Source organism: Protopterus annectens, chromosome 8.part0, assembly GCF_019279795.1.
Source record: "Protopterus annectens isolate FY-2018-M chromosome 8.part0, PAN1.0, whole genome shotgun sequence".
NCBI classification, from domain to species: Eukaryota; Metazoa; Chordata; order Ceratodontiformes; family Protopteridae; genus Protopterus; species Protopterus annectens.
In genome coordinates, this window is record NC_056741.1 from 1,755,063,953 (window position 1) to 1,755,087,192 (window position 23,240).

Below are 23,240 nucleotides of genomic sequence, written 5' to 3' on the forward strand. Positions count from 1 at the left end.
AACTGCTCTAGAAATTTACTTAGTAAAAGAAAATTAAAGGTAACCTTTTTTTTTATGTTGCTGCAGACAGGCAAGTTCTCTTGCACCTCCATGTAGTAGACAAGCCCCAACACCCACAACGTTATGCATACCAACTTCATGGTCACATAAATACAAAGAAAGAAGAGCTATCTCAAAAAAAAAAAATCACTGCTGGAGCACACTTAGAAACTGTACCAGCAGTGATTTAAAATGGAAAACAATGATCATAGCATCATAAGATCATAGGAGATTACTAGACTTTCGACCCATAGGTCATTTTAAGCCTAGAGTTTCATCGCAATGTAATACCATAGAAATGCTCGTCATTACCCAAGATTGCATTTAGTGAAGACTGCCCTCTCCAGGAGGGTTGTGGTTTCTATCCCTGGTAAGAATTTATGGTGCTTCATCCACTCGTCCAGGTTCCTCTTGAGCAGTGCCATAGAGGTGCTCTGTTTCACATGAACTCACAGCCTGTTCCAAAGATGTGGCAGTCACTGGTAAATGCCAAACTGAGTGTTATACTCAATTAAGGGTTGGATACGTGCTGAGAATGAGGGACAGGGGGTTATACCATCTTTTGCTTTCAAGGCAATGCCTTTACTAATCAAGTGTGCTACAGAGAAAGCTTTCTTTACTACAGTAGACACATGGCAGTTGAAGTTAAGGTCGCAGCCAACTTGTGATCCCAGGTCCCTTACCACTTCATGGGCATTTAGGGTATCATTGTTGATTTGATAGTATGAGGGGACATTGTTTGTGTTGAAGGGAATGATGATGCATTTCTTTGCATTTAGTTTAAGTTTGTGACTAATACACCAGTTGTTGGTCTGCATGAGATCTTAATGGAGTATACTGACATCATTTGGGGATTCAATAATTGCACTTAGTTTGCAGTTGTCTGCAAACTTAGTCAACCACAACCCCTTAGTTTTGACCTGAACTTCTGAGAAGTATATACCAAACAGTAGGGGGCCCAGCACTGACCTCTGTGGCACACCACTGTTAACAGGTCTGCTGGGATGTGGAGTCACCCACTTTTACAGTGTGTATCTGGTTTGTGAGGCAGTTGGCAACCCACCTTAAAACAAAGTGGTTTACATTCAGTTTGCTGAGTTTATTGGTAATGCCTGAATGTGGGATTATGTAAAAAGCCTTTGCCAGCTTGAGGTATGCTGTGTGCACAGATTTGTCCTTGCTAGTAGCTTTGGTCACATTTTCAAAGAAATCCACCATATTTAACAGGTAGGGGCTGCCCTTCATGAAGCCAGATTAGGTAGGATCCAGGGTTTGGAGGTCACCTATGTCTTTATTTATGAGGTCCATAATGATACATTTTATGGCCTTACAGATGAGACTGGTCAGGCTTATGAAACTGTAATTCTCCAGGTCTGTTGCTAGGCTACCTTTGTAGAGAGGAATAACTGTTGCTGTTCTCCATTCCACAGGAACAAAGCCTGTAGTTAGACTATGATTGAAAGGGGTACTTAATGGTGATGCTAGTTTATGTTTTAGCCTGTTTAGAAGACAACTTGGGATGTCTCCTGGTCCCATAGAGGCTGTGTTTTTTTATTTTGGACAAGGTTTTGAGGACCTGCTCTTCAGATATGTAGAGTGGGGGGAGTTTGGGGGAAGTTTTTTTGTAAGTTAGGAGGGGATAAGTCAGTGAAATTTTCACCAAACCTATCCACTAGCAAGTTTGTTATCTCTGTGGAGTCAGTGTGTGTGATACCATTGGCCACTAGTTCTGCACATGCTTGGCTCCTAACCTTTAGGTTACCTATGTGGCTGTAAAGGCTTTATGGTTATCCTTGCATGTACTTGCTAAGTTTCTATCAAATGAGCCCATGGAGGATTTGACAAGTTGTCTTATTTGCCTGTTGAGGCTGAGGAGGATGCTTTTCCATTGTTGGGGCTTTGCCTTTGTTTTCTTGGATAATAACATTTTGCTTTTATTGTAGAGTTTATTGATGCTAGACGTTCACCATGGCAGCTTGTTTTTACTTCAGGCTCTGCCATTGATTCTTTCTGGTATGGCTGAGTTTATGCACTTATGCAAGTGATTGTACAGGGCTTTAGTGTAAGCCTCGGCATAGTGTTATGGGACAAGACCAGCTTATTAAAGTGTATATTAATTTCAGTTTATTAATGAGGCTATAATATGATTGTTAAAAAGCAAATATAATTTGTATGCAGGGCTGGGAAAAATACACTTCATAAGCCACAGTATTGCTGTCTTTTAAACTGTATTCTTTTAGTATGTAATAAGAGAGAATAGTACATGTTGCAGTTACTATAAAAGGAATTTGTAGCCTGACTCTTCCAGGCTAGGAGTGCATTGTTGCTAGGGCAGGTTTGAAACATCCAAGGTCAGAAACAAGACCCCTTGGAAGCAGGTGGATCATTTATAGGAAGGTGTTCAGGTGAAGTCTGAGGTGAAAATCATGAGGGATGAGGACATTTGCAATGTTTTCTATAGGACATAGTCATTGTAACATAATGAAAGCGCATGACCAGGTTTGATAAGAAAAAATGTATAAAAAATGTGGTTTGTCTGTTCAGAGACTATGTTGATATCTGCTATGAAGACTGTCTCTCAGCACTGTAAGAATAACATTTTTGTTTGCACATCCTGAAGTGTTGTTCCTGACTAAAGGCATATAAGGTAAATTCTTAATGTTATTTATTTATGACTATAACAATAGTTACTACTTCCAGCTTGGGGTGGAGCTTGGAATGCATTTATACCTTCACCTAGGAGGGGATAGTTTGCCTTGGTGAAGTTTTTTAGTCTGATTTCATCCTTTGTGAGTTCAAGTGTTAGTGCCAGCTTGAAAGTGACTGATTTGTGGTCAGTTTTAACTAATGAGGGTCCGACAGTTGCAGAAGTGCATCTTTTTGACATGTTGGTGTGGATCAGATCCAGAATGTTTGTTCCCCTTGTTGGGGTATGGACAACTTGTTCCAGGGCATTTGAATTAACAAAGTCAATGAAATTTTGCCCTAGCAAATTATGGCTAGTGTAGGTTTCCCAGTTGATAGTGAGATAATTGAATTCCCCCACAATCAGTGTGTTTGATAAAATTTAGATTGTCTCCAGTTTGGTCAAGTAGGCTTTGTGGTCGTCGCGAACCATGGAGGGAGATCTATAACTGATTATGACATGAATGGTCTTACCCACCATAACCTGGACCTGATTACCACTGTCCCTACTTACTATCATGCAAAATCACAGCCAAGGGAACAAGCTTAGCAGAATCAGCAGGGAAACAAGACCCTGTTGAGCTTGACTCTAGTCTGGCACTGTGAATAGACCTGAGAAGTGTAGAATAAGTGGGAGGCCTTGGTCACCAGTGAAATACCACTACTCTTATTTTTTTTCACTTACCTGATGAGGCAGGGGGGGGGTGAGCCCCATTGGAGCTATCATTTCTAGCTTCAAGCGCCTAAGCATTCGGGTGCGACCCACATCAGGGACAATGTCAAGTGGGGTGTTTGACTGGGGAGGAACACCTGTCAAAGAGTAAAGCAGGAGTCCTAAGGCAAGCTCAAGGAGGACAGAAACCTCCCATGGAGCATGGAGTTGTCCAGTCTAACTAGACAGGAGGTGAATTCATCTCTAATATAGATCAAAACACTGCCTCCTTTGGTTTTCACATGTTCATTTTGCAGTCTAAAGGTGTGGAAGGCATTGTAGCCTTGCAAGGCTGGGGTATTCTCTGAGGCCTTAAACTAGGTTTCTGTGACTGCACAGACATCTACATCTTCTACTGATGACCATGGAGTTTAACTTCAGTAAGTTTTCCTTAGTGAGTTGGTTCCTCAGGGAAATTAAACTGATGATCATTAGAGCAGTCTCTTTTGTTTGATAAGACATCAGTTCTAATGTGTTAATACCAGGTACTGACTTTCAACAGAAATACATCAAAAACATGCTACAGGTTCTAAGACAAGTAGAAAGTGGGTTGTTGCAATGTTAACATGTGCAGCTTCTGCTACTGCCTCATGCTATGTTGTACAGGAAATGCACTCTTTGATTTTCCTTATAGTCATGTCATGTCATTCTTACTTATAGTTGTTAAGAAACCGCCATTTAAGAGAAGACATGGTTTAGTTCCTCCAATGATTTTTGCTAATTTTTGTTTGGACTGCTTTGGGAGGAAAAGAAATTGCATTACCACAGGTTTGATGCAGAACATAACAGAGCTCTCTGCCTTTACTGGTTATTTCTAATCTGTGTACTAAGGAGAGATTAAGCCCTCACATTAATAGCAACTGTCTGTCATTATGTTGGCAGTGTTATGCACTACTTAATTTTAGCATAACATATTTACAAGTGGCAGAAATAGCCTAAATGCATTTCTTATTAACATTATTTGCATTTTTAAAAATATTTAATGGAATGGGGAACATGACCCATTGAAAAATCATCCCCAGGGACATATGCTGCTGGAGATGAGTGATGATTCTTAGAGTGAGAGGTTTAGAAAGTGCATAAGAATTGTTTTTTTTTTTTTTGCCTACCAATTGATACATAGGAAAATAAAATATACTCACAAAATATGTATGGTACACAAAATTGATCAAATAACAGGAAACTGTTGATGCTACCTACTCAAAGGAGAAGATAGGAGGGGATGGAATACACTAGCTGGTCACTGCACTTTACAGGTTTAAGATTCAATACCACTGTGGGCAAAATATGCAGCTATAATTGATGAATGTTACTTCCTCAGCTGATCTGTCTATGTTTGTGTATTTGTCATCTCTTCTTTTGTTTCATGGGCCTCACAATCTTTTTTTTAATCTGGTTTCAGCTTTACAATGCAGTACCTGTTCTAAGATGTCTTCCTCTTCCTTTTCAAAACATTTTCAGAAACATTTGTGATATCAACTTTTTTCTGCAGAACATTATAGAGGAACATAAAAAGAGTTTAATACCGGGAGAACCCAGAGACTTCCTGGACTGTTATTTAGAAGAAATTAATAAAGTAAGACGTGTAGCTATTAAAATATATTGCTTTGTAACTTCACAATTTTTTCTATTACATTTTAAGAAGCTGGATTTATTATTTCCAGGACTACAAGTAGCACATTTCATACTAAACTCCACTTTATTCAAAGCATGGTTTATTTCTGGAATGTAATAATGCTAAGTGAAGTGTTGGTAAAAATATATTTAATGATACAGATTTTGGTTACAAAGGAAAATGTATAGTGGCATAAATGCAACCAAAGAGTAAAGAAAAGCAATATTGCTGAAATGATCCACTGCTAGGTAAATGCCTGAAAAGGCTGTTTTGTGCTGTATTACAAATAATTTAACTTCTGCTGTTAAATTGTGCTGTTTTTGGAGAAGATATTGCACTTTAAAATTACTTTTTAGCTGTTATGCTGATACATGGCAAGTATTTGTTGGGCTGTATCCAGACCTAACCAGAACTGTTTATTCACTTTATATTTACTGCTGAGTACTGAACTTCTCTTTATCAGAAAATCTGTTAGTGATGTATCAATAATCTGTGTATTAACCAAGTAAAGAAAATAAACCAAAACAAGCAGGTTCAAGGCTGTCTGAACCCCAAAGGTAGTGCAATTGAATGTGGATGTCACCCTTACGAAAAATGAGTAACTCTTATATTTATTAAAATTATGTAAAACAATTTAATAAATACAAATTAAGAGCTTTCTTCTGTATACATCGCAAGGACTTCAACAGAACAATTATTAGCATTTCATCAACCATTTAAATACCTAAAACTTAATCGAAAATTAATTTAAAACAGTCATATGATCATTCATTTAAAGCAATACTGTATAATAAAACCCTATTCAAAAAATATTTACATAAACATTTGGATTACTAAAAACCTTATACAATCATAAATAAACCTACATAAACAATTCAGATGTGTGTAGATACATAAATATCCTGGCAATTTCATAACTTGGCTGCTCGTAGTTTTAACATGCTACTTAAAGCAATAGCATCATTTAAACCAGGTGGTGAATTAGTATTAAGCCTAATCTGCCAAAGAACTTCCTTGTATTCAAATTTTTATTTCCAATGACTGGCCATTGGGTTTACAGGAACTTTTTCCAGGATGGTAAAAATAAATATTTTGTTTTCCTGTCATAGTAATTTGTGTTTTGAAAGTGTGTTGTTGCTGTTAAAATTAATAATGTCATAATTATATAAATAAATTCTTCTTTTCAATGCATGTTACGTGTTTCCAATATAATAAGCATGGCAGAAATCACAACATGCAAGATATGCTGCTGCAGTAGTATTGCAATTACCATTGTTATACACTTTAAGTTCACCATTAATAGTACTTAATTTTATTTCATCCCCTTCAAAAATGTATTTGTACTGGGGTCTGAGGACACCTACCACATTTTCTCTTCCCATTGTCAGGTCTATCTCTATATCCACGGCTATTTCCTATCTCTAATTTCTCATAAATGTTAAAATGCCTTTATATATAAATTGGGGCTTACTACTCAATACATTTTTACACTTATTGTCATAATCAATACATTTCTAATTGTTAGTATACCCTTAACTCAGCTGATCTCTAACCCATATTTAATAGCCATAGTGCCATTGTAATTGTCAACATCTAAACTAGTGTTGCCTATATTTTTATCTTGCCTTTCATTACACTTAAAATGATCATTACCCAGTAATGGTGAACATGTTCTATTTTTCTCTCTTATTTATAACTTTATGGTTAATTTTGTCCAAAATTGTTACAGGATATCCCCTTTCAGTAAACATCTTGCACAAGCTGCCAATTTCTGCCCAAAACAAATCACCTCTAGATATAAGCCTAGATGCCTAGACCAAATGGCCTATAATCAAGGCTCCTTTTTGGCACTGTGGTGATTACTCATGTAGTGCAGGAAGTTATTAGAGTAAATGGGTTTCCTGTACAAATTAGAAAATAATTTTACCTTGTCGAAATCTTTTGTAATGTTGGCATCTAAAAAATTAATAGAAACTTGAAAGTAAGTATGAATAAACCTCAAAATCTTGATAGAAGAGTTTAAAAATGCCATAAATTCTTCAAACTGTACAACACCACCCTTGCAGATAATAAATATATTGTCCAAAAATATCAAAAATTTCACAATGTACTGTTTATGTATGGACATAAAAACACAATGTTGCTCCCAGTGCCACAAAACCATACTAGTATAATGCCATGCCCTTTTTTGAATGAAATATTTACCTTCAAAAGATATAATTGTTTTATGAAATGATTTCCATAAGATTTTCCAACATCATAAACTTTTGTTAGTCAACTCCTTGAAAGGGACTGGGAGGGTGGCCTAATGGTTAAGGTGTTTGCCTTGCAAACACAAGGTGCAGTGTTTAAGTCTCACACGGGATAATTGGCTAGGCTTACAATGGCTCATAAGGACAGTTAGCCTAGTATGAACCTGTGAACTCCACTATGAATACAGGCTTCTTTAAACCATTCAAGGCCTGTTTTGTGTGGGATACAGGAAAAGAACTCAATGACATTTATCTTAGCTAACATAACACTGTTGCTGTAAAGCTTTGTTTTATGTTCCCCAAAAAGTTACACACGTCCTTAAGGATATAGGGATATATTCTCAAAAAAGCCTTCAACTTCCCATCCACATAAATGGCCAGTGGGTATGTTTTAGAATTAGTGGCTGCAACTATGGGATGCATGGTAGGTTTACAACACTTCTGTGTATCTTAGTGATTCCGAACATAGTAGGGACTACTGGGTAACTGAACTTTAAAAAATTGTATAACTTGTAATCAATAACATTCTGGTCTAAAAGATCTTTGAAAAAATATTTTTTATAACATGCTCTATTCACCTTGTTCTTAGAAACAATACTATATTGATTTTCATCATTTAAGTTTGTATGCATTTTGGAAATATAATCAATCAAATTCATTAAAACAATCCCACCCTCTTATCAGGTTTCATAATTCAGATATGCCATATTCTGATTTTGTGCTGGTATGAACACCTAATATCCCTCTCACAAAATCTCTCAAATAGTCATAAGGTGGGATATATTAGAGGGTTACATGTACTCTTCTATATAAATGTATTCATAGTTAAAGAGGTGGTGTATGTATGTTAAAATAAAAGTTTTAAGGTGAACTTTATAACATGCAACTTTAAATCAGTCAATAATTCATTGATGTCAGTTTTAACCCTGGGTACAAAGGTAAACCCCTTAATAAACAATTTATAATGCCTCGTATAGATTTCCAAATGACTATAATTGCATATTTTAAAACCCTTATGTTCAAGTCATAATGGTGTATGCATCCACCACAGGCTCAGCCATGAATGTATTAATAAAGTCGGTATCATTATACAATAAAATATTTATTAATGTATCAATTGAAACTGTCCCAGTCATTTCATCTAAAAGCAGCACCATCACTTCCCCTTGTTCCTTGATTTCTTATGGGCATGGTAAAACTGACACCTGTCTATCATCTTCATCATAGCAGATGCTTGGCCCTGTTCTTTTTGGGCTCTTGGAGCAACCTAATGGGGAACATTTGACACTTTCTAAATAAAATCATCATTATTGGCTTTATGCAACCCATCTGTGTCTAGAAAATAGTGTCATTCATCAGCTGCATTATTGTTTGTAAGTACATCATGCCCAGCATTCTGTTTCTCTAAATCAAAACTAGGTTTAGGTGAGCTGTGCCTTTAACATATTCAGCTTCATCCCTTTGCATTTTATTAAGTTTTCTCAGTTCAGTATTGCCAAGTACCTTATCAGGGGTAACAAAAACATTGTTGTATTCCATAATTTTAAACGCAAACAAATCTTTTTTTAATGAATCATTTTAAACAATTAACTTTGTCCAATAAAGTAGCCTTGGTTTCTCATTATATTGTACAATGATCTCCATTATTCGTATTCTGCAGTCATCAACTGCTAAAACCAATTTCTGATATAGTTCACTATAATTTGCAACCCCGTTTGGGATCTTATAAACTTTCAATCCCTTTTGGACCCTTCTATTAATAATACATTCTTTTAAATAGATGTTATCAAGATGAAAGGTTTTAAATGGTGTTAATTTTTTTAAATGATTCCAACTGCATGGTAAAACTGCCACTTACTGCAATAGATGTTCTGGTTCAACTGAATGTGATGTTGGTCTTAAATAGCCATGAAGTTAGGTTGAAATTGTTAAAATTGTGAAAGTCTCTGTTCACAACATTATCAATGATAGTCATTTGTTGCCTCGTGTTTGGTGCATTGGATTCCATAACACCAGAGTCACACAACAGTGTCAACTTCATTAGAAGAGCCCACATTGTCGAAGGGTGGTTGGAAGTTAATGTTGTTGTTACTTCTCATTCTGGTCACACTAGACCAAGTATATTGTTCATAGGTTAACTGATTAATTTTTGCCTTGCTAGTACTAGCAACAGTAGCGGATAAGAACTGAAGTAGAGTTAAACTACAAGCAATTAATTCTAAGTTTTGGGCTGTACCAAATCCATTAACTGACAAAGAATAGAAGTTGCTTACTTGGAGTTTAATGTGTCCACTGCACAGAAACAGCTACAGTGAGGACATAGCTGCCTTCCAATAAAAACATACAATAACCCAGTAAAGTTGGAAGTGTACCCACATGAAAACACAACAAACTAAAACAAGCCAGCTGAGAGCTGTAAGAACACCAAATGTAGTGGAATCCAACCAGGATGTCTCCCTTATAAAAAATGAGCAACTCTCATATGGATTAAAATTGTGAAAAACAATTTAATAAATATAAGTTAAGTGGTTTTGTCCATATACTTTGCAAGAACTTCATCAGAACAGTCATTAGCATTCCATCAACCATTTAAATACCTAAAATATAAGTGAAAATTAATTAAAAACAGTTATATGATCATTCATTTAAAGCAATACTGTATAATAAAATCCTATTCAAAAAATATATGCATAAACAATAGGATTAAAAAAAATCTCACACAGTCATAAATAAACCTATGTAAGCAATTCAAATGTCATGTGTAGATATATAAATAACTTAGTAATTTTATAACTTGGATGCTCATAGTTTTAACATGCTACTTAATTGTGCATTACATACTGTGACCTTGGTTTTGGTTTGAAATTATCAATTGGGTGCCGGGCTGGCAACTCGACACCATAAAAACTCCACTGCCAATCATGAGTGGGCAGGTGGTCCACTGTGGCGACCCCTGGCTGGGAAAATCGAAAGAGGAAAAAGAAGAAGTTCCTTGAACAATTGCCACTGCAATTTCCTTTAATTTCCTGCACTTTCTGTTTGGTTTTTAGTCTTAATTTGTTGTTTCTGCACTCTGGGTGGCCCCATCAGTGTTTTTACATTATGAAGTCTTTGGTATGCTCCCTAGTGGCACTAGAGAGGGGACAGGTAACTTCTGAGCTGGGATACACTGTTTTGAAACCTCCAAGTGCCTTTTTGCTATTGGCTAGAAAGCTAATTTGTTTGTTGAGATTCTCTGCCTGTATGAAGTTATTGCATTTGCACAATGTTGCTCATCACCCAGTAGCAATTGGTAGTGCCCCATGTGGATGCAGACATCTAGAAATGGCTAGAACTGAATGTTTTTCTATTCTATTTAGCTACCTATCTAACTTCCCAAACTCCTGGTTGTGCAATGAACAGCTAGTTTGCACACTGAGCAACTAATTTGTGCACTGAGCAGCTAGTTTACATGCTAAAAAGCACCCATCTCTCAGGCTTGAACCTAGGCAGTTTTAGGGAGTCCTGTTGGTAATCTACAATCCCATAGCAAACAAGCTAGTCAGCTGAAAACTTACCTTGTACAATCCCCCTGCTGAATAAGCAACTAGGATCCAAAACAATGGATATGCACTTTCCCAGTATCTCTGTAGCTGGCCTAGTGGCCATGGGTGTCATGAAGCAATGCAGCAATTGTCTCATGTATTTAGATAACCACCTAATTCTCAAACATACAAATAAGGTATGTAATAGATGTAGCTATACAATGTCATTGGAGGCAAGGCTCTCACCTACAAGCACCTACACTACCAAACAGGTTATCAGTAGTATAGACACACCACCCACTTCACATAATACGGACAAGTCACATAGACCTAAATATGCTGAGACTCTTAAATGTGTCCCCAAACTACAAAGACCTCCCAGAGAGTGGACACACAAAAAAGTCCATAGCAACCTCAAGAGCACTCCACAAAAACACCATCCAACAAGACACATACTGCCACAACCTATGGTGAGTCAACCATTAAGACCATAAGGCAAACCACAACACAACCCAGAATTCTGGTCATAGGAGACTCCATAGTGAGACAAACAGATGTCCCACTTGTGACACAGGAGGTACTGCCAGCGCAGCTAGCTGGAATTCTGCTAATAATTATTTGTCATTTATGAACATTAACATGATATATATATATATATATATATATATATATATGTATATATATATATATATATATATGTGTGTGTGTGTGTGTGTGTGTGCGTGTGCGTGTGTGTGTGTGTGTAGCAAAGGGAGATACTGCCAGCATAGCTACCTGAAATTTTGTAAATATTTATATGTCATTTGTGAATATCAACATGATTCATATAAGATACTTTTGTTACAAATGTATTAGAACTATATCTCAGGTGTATATCAAACTGCTGGTACAGAAGAGTGTGCTGAAAAGGGTTTTGCAAAGTGCTTAAAATGTAACCACAGCATGCCCTACTGAATAAAACAGAAATGTACTTACATCATTGTAACTGTTTAGATGTATATATTTTAACAGTGGAAACTGGAGTACTGAAGGTTAACTTCAGAAAAATAGTTGAAATTAAATTACTTTATGGAAATGCAATAAAAAGATATGGGGCAGGATTCACGAAGGCTTGCACGGAGTGTAAGAGACGTGTAACACTCCATGCAAGCCTCGCGATCCAGTAACAGCCCTAAACTCCGTGTAAGAGATCAGCTAAAATGTCTCTTACACGGACTGGGCATGGACATGCTAAATACCTCACTTGCATGAGGTATATTAGCGATCCACGAAGCAGGAACCAGTCCGTGTAGGAGACGTTTTAGCTGCAGAAATGTACTCAGTTGACAACTGAGTACATTTCTGCAAATTCCACAACGGAGCGATGTCAGTTCCAAAAAAAGGTTGCATATGACTCAGGCAGCATGCCAATGGCCAAATATGTGGCCATTGGCAATACAACCTGATGCCATAATGATAAAATTATAATGTTTAAACCCAGTGCAGCCCCGCGCAAATGGGCTGCGCTGTATAAAAACATAAAAAAGAAGGTTATAAACCCACAAATGTGGGTTTCATGCAATACATGGAATGACAATGCAGGGACCAGCAGACCAAAACCAACATGGCCACCGTGTAGTGGTTGCTAAGGGGGTAAGCTGGGTCTAAGACATGTAACTAAGCATTAGTAGGCAATCTCATGTAAATGAGGGTTCGGATACTGAATCTCACAGTCACATAGCAAATGAGCACAGTCTGAGTAGTGTAAGAGATACATAAGGGGGAGGAATAGAGTAGGAGATAGGTGACATCACAGGGGGGAATGGTAGAAAGAAATGCAGTTCATTGGAGGCCAGAGTAACATGACAGATGACAGGCACAGATCATGGAAAGAGGTGTGCCACTAGATAAGTCATGGAAAGTCAAAAAATGGAAGGTGTACACTGTTACTTAAACCAAAGTTTATTGCTGGGCATGCATGCACACGTGTGCACGCCATGAAGCGCGAGTAGGACAGTGTGTGCGCGTGCAAGGCAGACTCAGCATGTGGGAGCGTGTTGGGAGATGTTTAACACTGTTTGCGCTGGTGTGCGCGCGTGTAGGGCAGGCTGAGTATGTTGGAGGCTGTTGGCATATGTGTAACAGTAACCAAATAAGAAAACAAGTAACCAATAAAATGAAATCCACAGTCCAAAGCACAGTGAAAGAAAAAAACAGTCAGCAATAGCGTACAGATCCTTTAATTTCCGCTTTCGTCACAAGACTTCCTCAGAATGCAAAAAACACATCACTAGCAACACCCTTAAATACTCATACTAATTACATACAAGTTAATCATTAATTGATAAAAATGATAGTCCAATTTTCAAAATACCATCAAATGTTAACTTAATAAAACCCCAATGTTGTTGTCTTTATTAATATGTAACTTCCTATATTTTAAAAAACATTTAACATTTATGGCATCATTTAAGCCTGGAAACTTATCAGAATTTAATTTAATCTGCCAAATAGTTTCACGTTGTTCCAGGTAATTTTTGTAATCACCTCCTCTCAAATCGGAGCATACAGTTTCTAAAACCGAGAATAAAAATTTTTTAAAAAGGACAAACCACTGAATGTTTAAAAAGAGCATTGTTTTCATCCCTTGTTTTGATACTGTAAAGATGTTCCCTAATCCTAGTTTTAAGGCATCTGGTTGTCATGCCAACGTAAAAAGCAGAACATCCTGAACATAAACTAATATAAACAACTCCCACAGAGTTGCAGTCAGCATAACCATGAACCTTAAGGGTCCTGTCAATGGTCTCAACTTTAATATAGGGACCCTCAGAAATAAATCTGCACATGTTGCAAGAATGGCAGCAGTGCATTCCTATTTGTTGGTTCGTGAATTGATGGGAGTATGTTCGAAATTCCAAAATTTTCTTTAGATTATTGTTTTTCCTAAAAACAAATGATGGCTGATCCCCCAAGATTTTTTGAATTTCTTTGTTGCCACTTATTATTCTCCAATTGTTGGCAACAATTTGTCTAATCTGTCCCCCATCAGAACTCATGCCCAATGAGCAGAAAATGTTTTATTATTATCATACCTTTGCTCTAACTTATTATCGGTCAGGTGAATCAAAATGGGATAATCCAACAATGCTCTGAATGAGATAGAACGTCTACTCAAAATCTCTTCCTTAATCATATTCAACTCATTAATGCAGTAACCTCTTTGACTAAATAAAAAAATAATAATTTCAAATTCATTGATCAAATCACAAAATTTAGAAGTCATCCGACTAGCTCTAATGAACTGACCTCGAGGAATGTTTTTCACAACATGCTTGGGATGATTACTGAGATGATGTAAATATCCATTAGTAAAGGTCTCCTTGCGATAAATCCTACTATGGAACCTTAAATCAGTTGTGTCCCAATACAAAAAAACATCCAAAAAATTAATTTGCAACCCGGAACATCCTTTAGTAAACTTTAAATACTCAGAAGATGAATTAATTTCTAATATCAAAGAATCAACAGTGGTTGTATCACCTTCAATCACAAAAAACAAATCATCAATAAACCGACAATATAGTTTGATGTCGAATTTCTGTTTTAAAATAGGCATAACCTCTAGCTCCCACCCAGCCATAACCAGGTTGGCAAAAGCTGGTGCAGCAGAGGACCCCATGGCCACTCCCTTTCTTTGTCTATAATAAGTTTGTCCCAACAAAAATAAATTGTTCTCCAAAATGATTTCAAGGAATAATCTAATGGTTGAAATAGCATTGGTAGTGAAGTTGAGATTTTTCCTGATTAAAAAATCACATACAACATCAATACCCACTATGTGAGGAATGCATGTGTATAAAGAGACAACATCAATGGTGAAAATAATGTGTCTCGAAGGATCAAATCCATCATTTTGCAAAAATTCCCCAAATTTGCTCAAAAAATGCCAAGAATCTTTAATGAAGGAATTTTCACCAGCCAAGACTGGCCCCAATATAGCATCAATGACAAGAGAAATCCCTTCAGTGACCGAGTGTGGTGATGAGACAATGGGTCTAAGAGGGGGGTCTCTGATGTTTTTGTGAGTTTTGGGGATACCAAAAATCACACCAATACGTGGCTCCTGCACCGTACAAAAATCATAAACGTCACGGCTAATGTCATTTGTCATAAACAAGGCATATAACTCAGAATGGATAAACCTCACCCTGCGGTTAATATCATACAAACTAATGCTTTCATATTCTTCTGTGTTACTAACAATGTCAAGCATTTTTTGTTATAGACATCTTGGCTCATGATAACTATATTGCCCCCCTTGTCACTCTTCATAAATCTATAATGTTTACAGAGTGATTTCAAGTTCCTGAGGGCTAACTTATCATCGTGGTTTAAATTCTGAATAAAATAATTCTTACTGTTCAAAACCTCGGTGATGTCATTAATACATTGTTCCTCAAACACTTTTAAAGTGTGATGTAAATGAGGAGTGAAATCTGATGGTTTAATTAAAACCCTACTTGTTTGTTCTTTCTCTGGCACAAAATTCATTAAATAAAATAAATTCAACTTTCTGTTGAATTTTTTTATATCAATGATGGTACTACTATAATTAGCCCAAGAAGTAGGTATAAAGTTTAAACCATACTTTAACAAATTCACTTCACAATCAGAAAAACAATGTCCCGTCAAATTAATGATACTAAATAGATCTAATCTTTCTTCTATGTCTCGTCCCCCGAAGAGTTTGACCCTAGGAAGGTCCGACTCCTGGTCAGTACAGTGTTCCTGCTCTGATGACAGTTCTTTTTGTTGAAAAAAGAAGAAACATTTGAAGAAGTCTGAGTATTAGTCCCAGTCTTTACTTTAGGTCTAACTGACCCATCTACATTAGGGGAGTCTCCACTAATGTCTTTAGCATTGTCAATGCCTGTCTTTTCATTGATAACGTCATTGACACATTTGTTTGTTAAACTGTTGTCGGTACGTTCATTATCGGGAAGGGAATTAATAATTTTAGTTCCCTTCTGAGGTACAGGGTGGCTATCCTCATAGACAAACGCCTCTTGATCATTTAAATGCTCTGGTTCACTGAACCCGGAAACAACAGTATTGAAATTTCTTTTACCCCAAGCATTAAAAACACCAGAACGGGGATGGTTCCCTTTCATACCAGACACATTCCCCCTAATGGCAAAATTGCTGTAGGCATTATTGTTTTCATAAGAAGTTATATCGCGAACTAGTTTAAGCTGTTTGCGATTGGTGACTTCAGTTGTGTGTTGCTCAAGCTCTTCAAAAAATTCACAACCATTGAAGTCACCCGTGCATTCTTTTAATTCGCCTTCAATAAGGCCTATTTCATCCCTTAAACCGCTCATTTTGGTACAATTATTGTCAATAAGTAGTTTTAAAAACTCAACATGGTTTACCTGATGTGGAAAATGGATTCCTTACTTCGTTTAAAAACGATTGCACCGTTCTGCAACCAGCACCAGTCTCAGCTGTAACTCCTCCACGCGAAATAGACGTCGCAATGCGGCAATAATCCTTATCGCGTTTGTCAATACCAGCTGTTACTTCCAAAACGGTGTTCAGTTCATGAAAAGATGAATCTGGGCTCGAAAAATTGGCACCGCTAACGCCAATAGGTGCAGCGTCAGTACGTTGTTTCTCGTTGCTCCTTGCAATCAAAACTTTAAGGGAGCCAATTTTTCGAGCCCAGTGCAATCATTTTTAAACAAAGTAAGGAATCCATTTTCCACATCAGGTAAACCATGTTTTTCAGCTAATTCTGCTGAGATTAACAACAAACGTGGTCTTTTGCTGAAGTTGTTAAAGAGATATCGTTCTCTAGACTTGGAAAATTGTTACTTCAGGCGCTGCATTCAATTGGGCATAGTCCCTAAAGGATTAAGATTCTTTAAATGCCCCAATGGGGTTACTGTTAACTTGCCATTTTTCAAAACTTTGGTCAATTTTTTTAACAACGCTGGTGTTGAGTTTTTAAAACTCCTTATTGACAATAATTGTACCAAAATGAGCGGTTTAAGGGATGAAATAGGCCTTGTTGAAGGCGAATTAAAAGAATGCACGGGTGACTTCAATGGTTGTGAATTTTTTGAAGAGCTTGAGCAACACACAACTGAAGTCACCAATCGCAAACAGCTTAAACTAGTTCGCGATATAACTTCTTATGAAAACAATAATGCCTACAGCAATTTTGCCATTAGGGGGAATGTGTCTGGTATGAAAGGGAACCATCCCCGTTCTGGTGTTTTTAATGCTTGGGGTAAAAGAAATTTCAATACTGTTGTTTCCGGGTTCAGTGAACCAGAGCATTTAAACGATCAAGAGGTGTTTGTCTATGAGGATAGCCACCCTGTACCTCAGAAGGGAACTAAAATTATTAATTCCCTTCCCGATAATGAACGTACCGACAACAGTTTAACAAACAAATGTGTCAATGACGTTATCAATGAAAAGACAGGCATTGACAATGCTAAAGACATTAGTGGAGACTCCCCTAATGTAGATGGGTCAGTTAGACCTAAAGTAAAGACTGGGACTAATACTCAGACTTCTTCAAATGTTTCTTCTTTTTTCAACAAAAAGAACTGTCATCAGAGCAGGAACACTGTACTGACCAGGAGTCGGACCTTCCTAGGGTCAAACTCTTCGGGGGACGAGACATAGAAGAAAGATTAGATCTATTTAGTATCATTAATTTGACGGGACATTGTTTTTCTGATTGTGAAGTGAATTTGTTAAAGTATGGTTTAAACTTTATACCTACTTCTAGGGCTAATTATAGTAGTACCATCATTGATATAAAAAAATTCACCAGAAAGTTGAATTTATTTTATTTAATGAATTTTGTGCCAGAGAAAGAACAAACAAGTAGGGTTTTAATTAAACCATCAGATTTCACTCCTCATTTACATCACACTTTAAAAGTGTTTGAGGAACAATGTATTAATGACATCACCGAGGTTTTGAACAGTAAGAATTATTTTATTCAGAATTTAAACCACGATGATAAGTTAGCCCTCAGGAACTTGAAATCACTCTGTAAACATTATAGATTTATGAAGAGTGACAAGGGGGGCAATATAGTTATCATGAGCCAAGATGTCTATAACAAAAAAATGCTTGACATTGTTAGTAACACAGAAGAATATGAAAGCATTAGTTTGTATGATATTAACCGCAGGGTGAGGTTTATCCATTCTGAGTTATATGCCTTGTTTATGACAAATGACATTAGCCGTGACGTTTATGATTTTTGTACGGTGCAGGAGCCACGTATTGGTGTGATTTTTGGTATCCCCAAAACTCACAAAAACATCAGAGACCCCCCTCTTAGACCCATTGTCTCATCACCACACTCGGTCACTGAAGGGATTTCTCTTGTCATTGATGCTATATTGGGGCCAGTCTTGGCTGGTGAAAATTCCGTCATTAAAGATTCTTGGCATTTTTTGAGCAAATTTGGGGAATTTTTGCAAAATGATGGATTTGATCCTTCGAGACACATTATTTTCACCATTGATGTTGTCTCTTTATACACATGCATTCCTCACATAGTGGGTATTGATGTTGTATGTGATTTTTTAATCAGGAAAAATCTCAACTTCATTACCAATGCTATTTCAACCATTAGATTATTCCTTGAAATCATTTTGGAGAACAATTTCTTTTTGTTGGGACAAACTTATTATAGACAAAGAAAGGGAGTGGCCATGGGGTCCCCTGCTGCACCAGCTTTTGCCAACCTGGTTATGGCTGGGTGGGAGCTAGAGGTTATGCCTATTTTAAAACAGAAATTCGACATCAAACTATATTGTCGGTTTATTGATGATTTGTTTTTTGTGATTGAAGGTGATACAACCACTGTTGATTCTTTGATATTAGAAATTAATTCATCTTCTGAGTATTTAAAGTTTACTAAAGGATGTTCCGGGTTGCAAATTAATTTTTTGGATGTTTTTTTGTATTGGGACACAACTGATTTAAGGTTCCATAGTAGGATTTATCGCAAGGAGACCTTTACTAATGGATATTTACATCATCTCAGTAATCATCCCAAGCATGTTGTGAAAAACATTCCTCGAGGTCAGTTCATTAGAGCTAGTCGGATGACTTCTAAATTTTGTGATTTGATCAATGAATTTGAAATTATTATTTTTTTATTTAGTCAAAGAGGTTACTGCATTAATGAGTTGAATATGATTAAGGAAGAGATTTTGAGTAGACGTTCTATCTCATTCAGAGCATTGTTGGATTATCCCATTTTGATTCACCTGACCGATAATAAGTTAGAGCAAAGGTATGATAATAATAAAAACATTTTGTGCTCATTGGGCATGAGTTCTGATGGGGGACAGATTAGACAAATTGTTGCCAACAATTGGAGAATAATAAGTGGCAACAAAGAAATTCAAAAAATCTTGGGGGATCAGCCATCATTTGTTTTTAGGAAAAACAATAATCTAAAGAAAATTTTGGAATTTCGGGAACATACTCCCATCAATTCACGAACCAACAAAATAGGAATGCACTGCTGCCATTCTTGCAACATGTGCAGATTTATTTCTGAGGGTCCCTATATTAAAGTTGAGACCATTGACAGGACCCTTAAGGTTCATGGTTATGCTGACTGCAACTCTGTGGGAGTTGTTTATATTAGTTTATGTTCAGGATGTTCTGCTTTTTACGTTGGCATGACAACCAGATGCCTTAAAACTAGGATTAGGGAACATCTTTACAGTATCAAAACAAGGGATGAAAACAATGCTCTTTTTAAACATTCAGTGGTTTGTCCTTTTTTTAAAAAATTTTTATTCTCGGTTTTAGAAACTGTATGCTCCGATTTGAGAGGAGGTGATTACAAAAATTACCTGGAACAACGTGAAACTATTTGGCAGATTAAATTAAATTCTGATAAGTTTCCAGGCTTAAATGATGCCATAAATGTTAAATGTTTTTTAAAATATAGGAAGTTACATATTAATAAAGACAACAACATTGGGGTTTTATTAAGTTAACATTTGATGGTATTTTGAAAATTGGACTATCATTTTTATCAATTAATGATTAACTTGTATGTAATTAGTATGAGTATTTAAGGGTGTTGCTAGTGATGTGTTTTTTGCATTCTGAGGAAGTCTTGTGACGAAAGCGGAAATTAAAGGATCTGTACGCTATCGCTGACTGTTTTTTTCTTTCACTGTGCTTTGGACTGTGGATTTCATTTTATTAGATGTGTAACAGTGTTTGCGTGGGTGTATGCGCGTTTTAACCCGAATAAGTAGATTCTGAACCGTGTAAGTACGTGTGCACACGTGTAAGCCACTGTGAGCGTGTTTCTGATAGTATGCACATTGCTCCCCCCTGAGGAAACAGAGAGGGAAAAGGAAGCAACAGAATTAATAGGAAGCTAGCAGGGATAACTGCTGAAGCTAGCAGGTGAAAATAATTAGAAGCAGGCAATTACACAGGCAGAATAGTAGCGCAGCCCAGCACTTAAAACTCTACAAAAAAGTAGTGCAGGATGTTTCCATTAAGAGACACTGCAAGACAGGAGTAAGCTAATAGAAGTGAAAACTGAAAAAGCTGAACTCAGAGAAGAAATGTTAGGGGCTGCCATAGCTGTCATAATGAGACATAGGCAACTTGCTGAAGGTGGTGCCAATGCAGATGGTACCAGACAGCCCACAGTGAGGAGACGGAGAAGAGTGTACAGGCCCAGGGTCACCTACCATGGGTTACATGAGCTGGAGATAGTAGAGCACTATAGAGTGGACAGAGAGCTCCTGCAGCAAATTGTTGAGCTGTGCAGGCCACGCCTCACACAGAACCAACAGAGGGGAACCCATCCCAGTGGAAACCAACGTATGTGTTGGCCTTAGAATACTAGCAACAGGTACCTTCCAGAGACCAACTGGCGATATGATGGGGATATCACAGGCATCAGCCTCCAGGGTACTACACCAGTTCCTGGATGCCATGTCAGCACATGTCAGTGATCATGTATATTTCCCCAATGCCTGTGAGGTATTGGCCAGCAATATGCGTCTCTTCCAGCAAATAGCGTAATACCCTGAGGTACTGGGTGCAATAGACTGCACGCACATACGCATCAAAGCACCAGCCGGTGAGCGGGGTAGGGCCTACATTAACCACAAGGGCTTCCCCTCCATCAACTGCCAGGTCATGTGTGATGCCCAGGGCATAATAATGAATGTGTGTGCTGGCTGCCCTGGGAGTTATCACGATTCCCACATCTGGCATTTGACGCAGCTGTACCAGACATTTGCCAATGGGGACATCCCACACGGACACCTAGTGGGGGATGCAGGTTATGCACTGGAGCCGTGGCTGATGACACCCATCAGAAATGCACACACACCTGAACAGGAACGCCATAATGAGGCACACGCACAAACACGTAATGTAACAGAGCATGTGTTTGGGCTGCTCAAGTCACAGTTCCGGTGTCTGGACACATCTGGTGGAGCCTTGCAGTACACACCAACTACATGTACCCAAATTGTCATGGTATGTGCTATGCTACATAATATGATCTTGCGAAAACAGCTGCAGCAGGACCAGCATAGGGCCGGGCCAAACAGCCCCCCACCATTGCCAAGGCCATCACAGGCAGAGCGTGACTCGGAGGAGGAACAACCTGAGCCTACCCCAGTAGGCAGAAGGAGCCGTGCCCAGTATGCCCTGGCCTTGGCAAAGAGGCAACGCATAGCACATACACTGGCTCAGTAGGAACCCTGGGAATGATACCCCTCTGACTCACTCATATAGTAACAGGGATGCCTAACATGACACAACCTGCTCTCAAACATGTACAGGGAGTGTAGTATGTGCATCCGACAAAGTCAGCCCTGCAGCACCACCTGAGGCATGATTGCCATGTGTTAAGCAATGTAACACCATCTAGTATATGCAGACATGAAGACCCTGCCTAACATCTCACCCTCACCAAGCATGATGCCACACTATGAAGACAAGAAGATCAAGTACAATAATTGGCTGAAGTAATGCAGTCAGTCAAAGGGGAGCCAATGTGTTACAGGCTGGGAAGATATGCGGAGCTTGACATGATACACCACCTGCTAGGGGTGGCATGCACCTATCATGCCATGCCCCATGGATACCGGCAAAGGCTGTCAGTACCCACAGCATGCCCTGAATAGGTAAGTCTCAAAACACAAACCCACCTTCATAGGTTCTACAAGGGATAGGAACCTAGATGTAATACTACCCCATGACAGATGTATAAACAGCAAGATGTGTGCAGTGTAAACGCACACAGTAAGGAGAATGTAGATACCACTCCTGTAATAGATAACTGGGCAAGGCTCACATCAGCACCCTAACACTACCAGGTCACACCTCATACTGTGCTGTACAGCCGCAAACCATGGAACAAGTTACAAAAGGAGGGTAACTAGCAAGAAATGGCAAGGATAACCACACCCCCATGTTGGTACCACAACAAGAAGCAGCATGGAATAGCCATGGTCAAATACCAATGGCTAAAACTGCCTCGCAGTATATAGCCTGCTGCAGACTACTGTCCTAATACCAGGAACAGCACCTGGCCTATGTCGGAATACATGAATATATCAAGCCCCCCAAACCACATTATATTGCTTGACTGAAAATACCCAGACATACACGTGTAGCATTGTACTAGCACCAACACAGTAGGAGAAAATTACCCAGATTCCATAAACCAAAATGCCCAGGAACAATGTACTACTCCCACAAGAGGGGTAAGCATACTGGATGTGATAATCAGCAACATGTGTACTGGATGGCAAGATGAGAAGTGTACCCCTCACTGGTAAGACCAGACCATAGAGTAATCACACTGGATAAACACACCCTGACCCCAGTCCCTGGCCAGAATACCACAGTGAAAAACATGTGTAAAGTATAGGTTGCAGCCCTCAAAACCGATGTTGAATCCACAAAAGGCCCTGTGCAAGTGCAGAATATGGGACACACCACAGAACATGTTATACAGGCATTATATGAATACAGCCAGGAATGCTTGGAGTATGCAATCACAAATAACAACAACACACAATGCCATATACGCAGGCATCTGGCATGCTGGCCTCCAGCCATTACCAAGCCATGCAAGAGAATGAGGAAGTTACCACATGATTGAGCAAACATAAAAAGGGAAGTAATCACTGACCAGTAGTATGGCAACAACATATGTCCACACTTACAATCCACTAAGTCCAGCCACAACAAGTATAATCTGTGAATCCAGAGGCAATGTGACGCCAGTACCAAGTACACAGACAACCACAACACCCCCAATAAATACAAACATATGTGATAGATGCATCCATGTATCCAAACCAGAGGTTGAGCTCCAACAACTCAGTACTGTCAAC

The 23,240-nt window shown here is 38.2% G+C and overlaps 1 protein-coding gene across 1 annotated transcript in view; it reads left to right on the forward strand.

The window, feature by feature from the left end:
* LOC122808557 (cytochrome P450 2C15-like) overlaps positions 1-23,240 on the forward strand; it is a 755,055-nt gene that overhangs the window by 204,058 nt on the left and 527,757 nt on the right. The window contains exon 6 of the mRNA XM_044079512.1: positions 4,839-5,012. Coding sequence (XP_043935447.1) covers positions 4,839-5,012 — 174 coding nt within the window. The remainder of the gene's footprint in view (positions 1-4,838; positions 5,013-23,240) is intronic.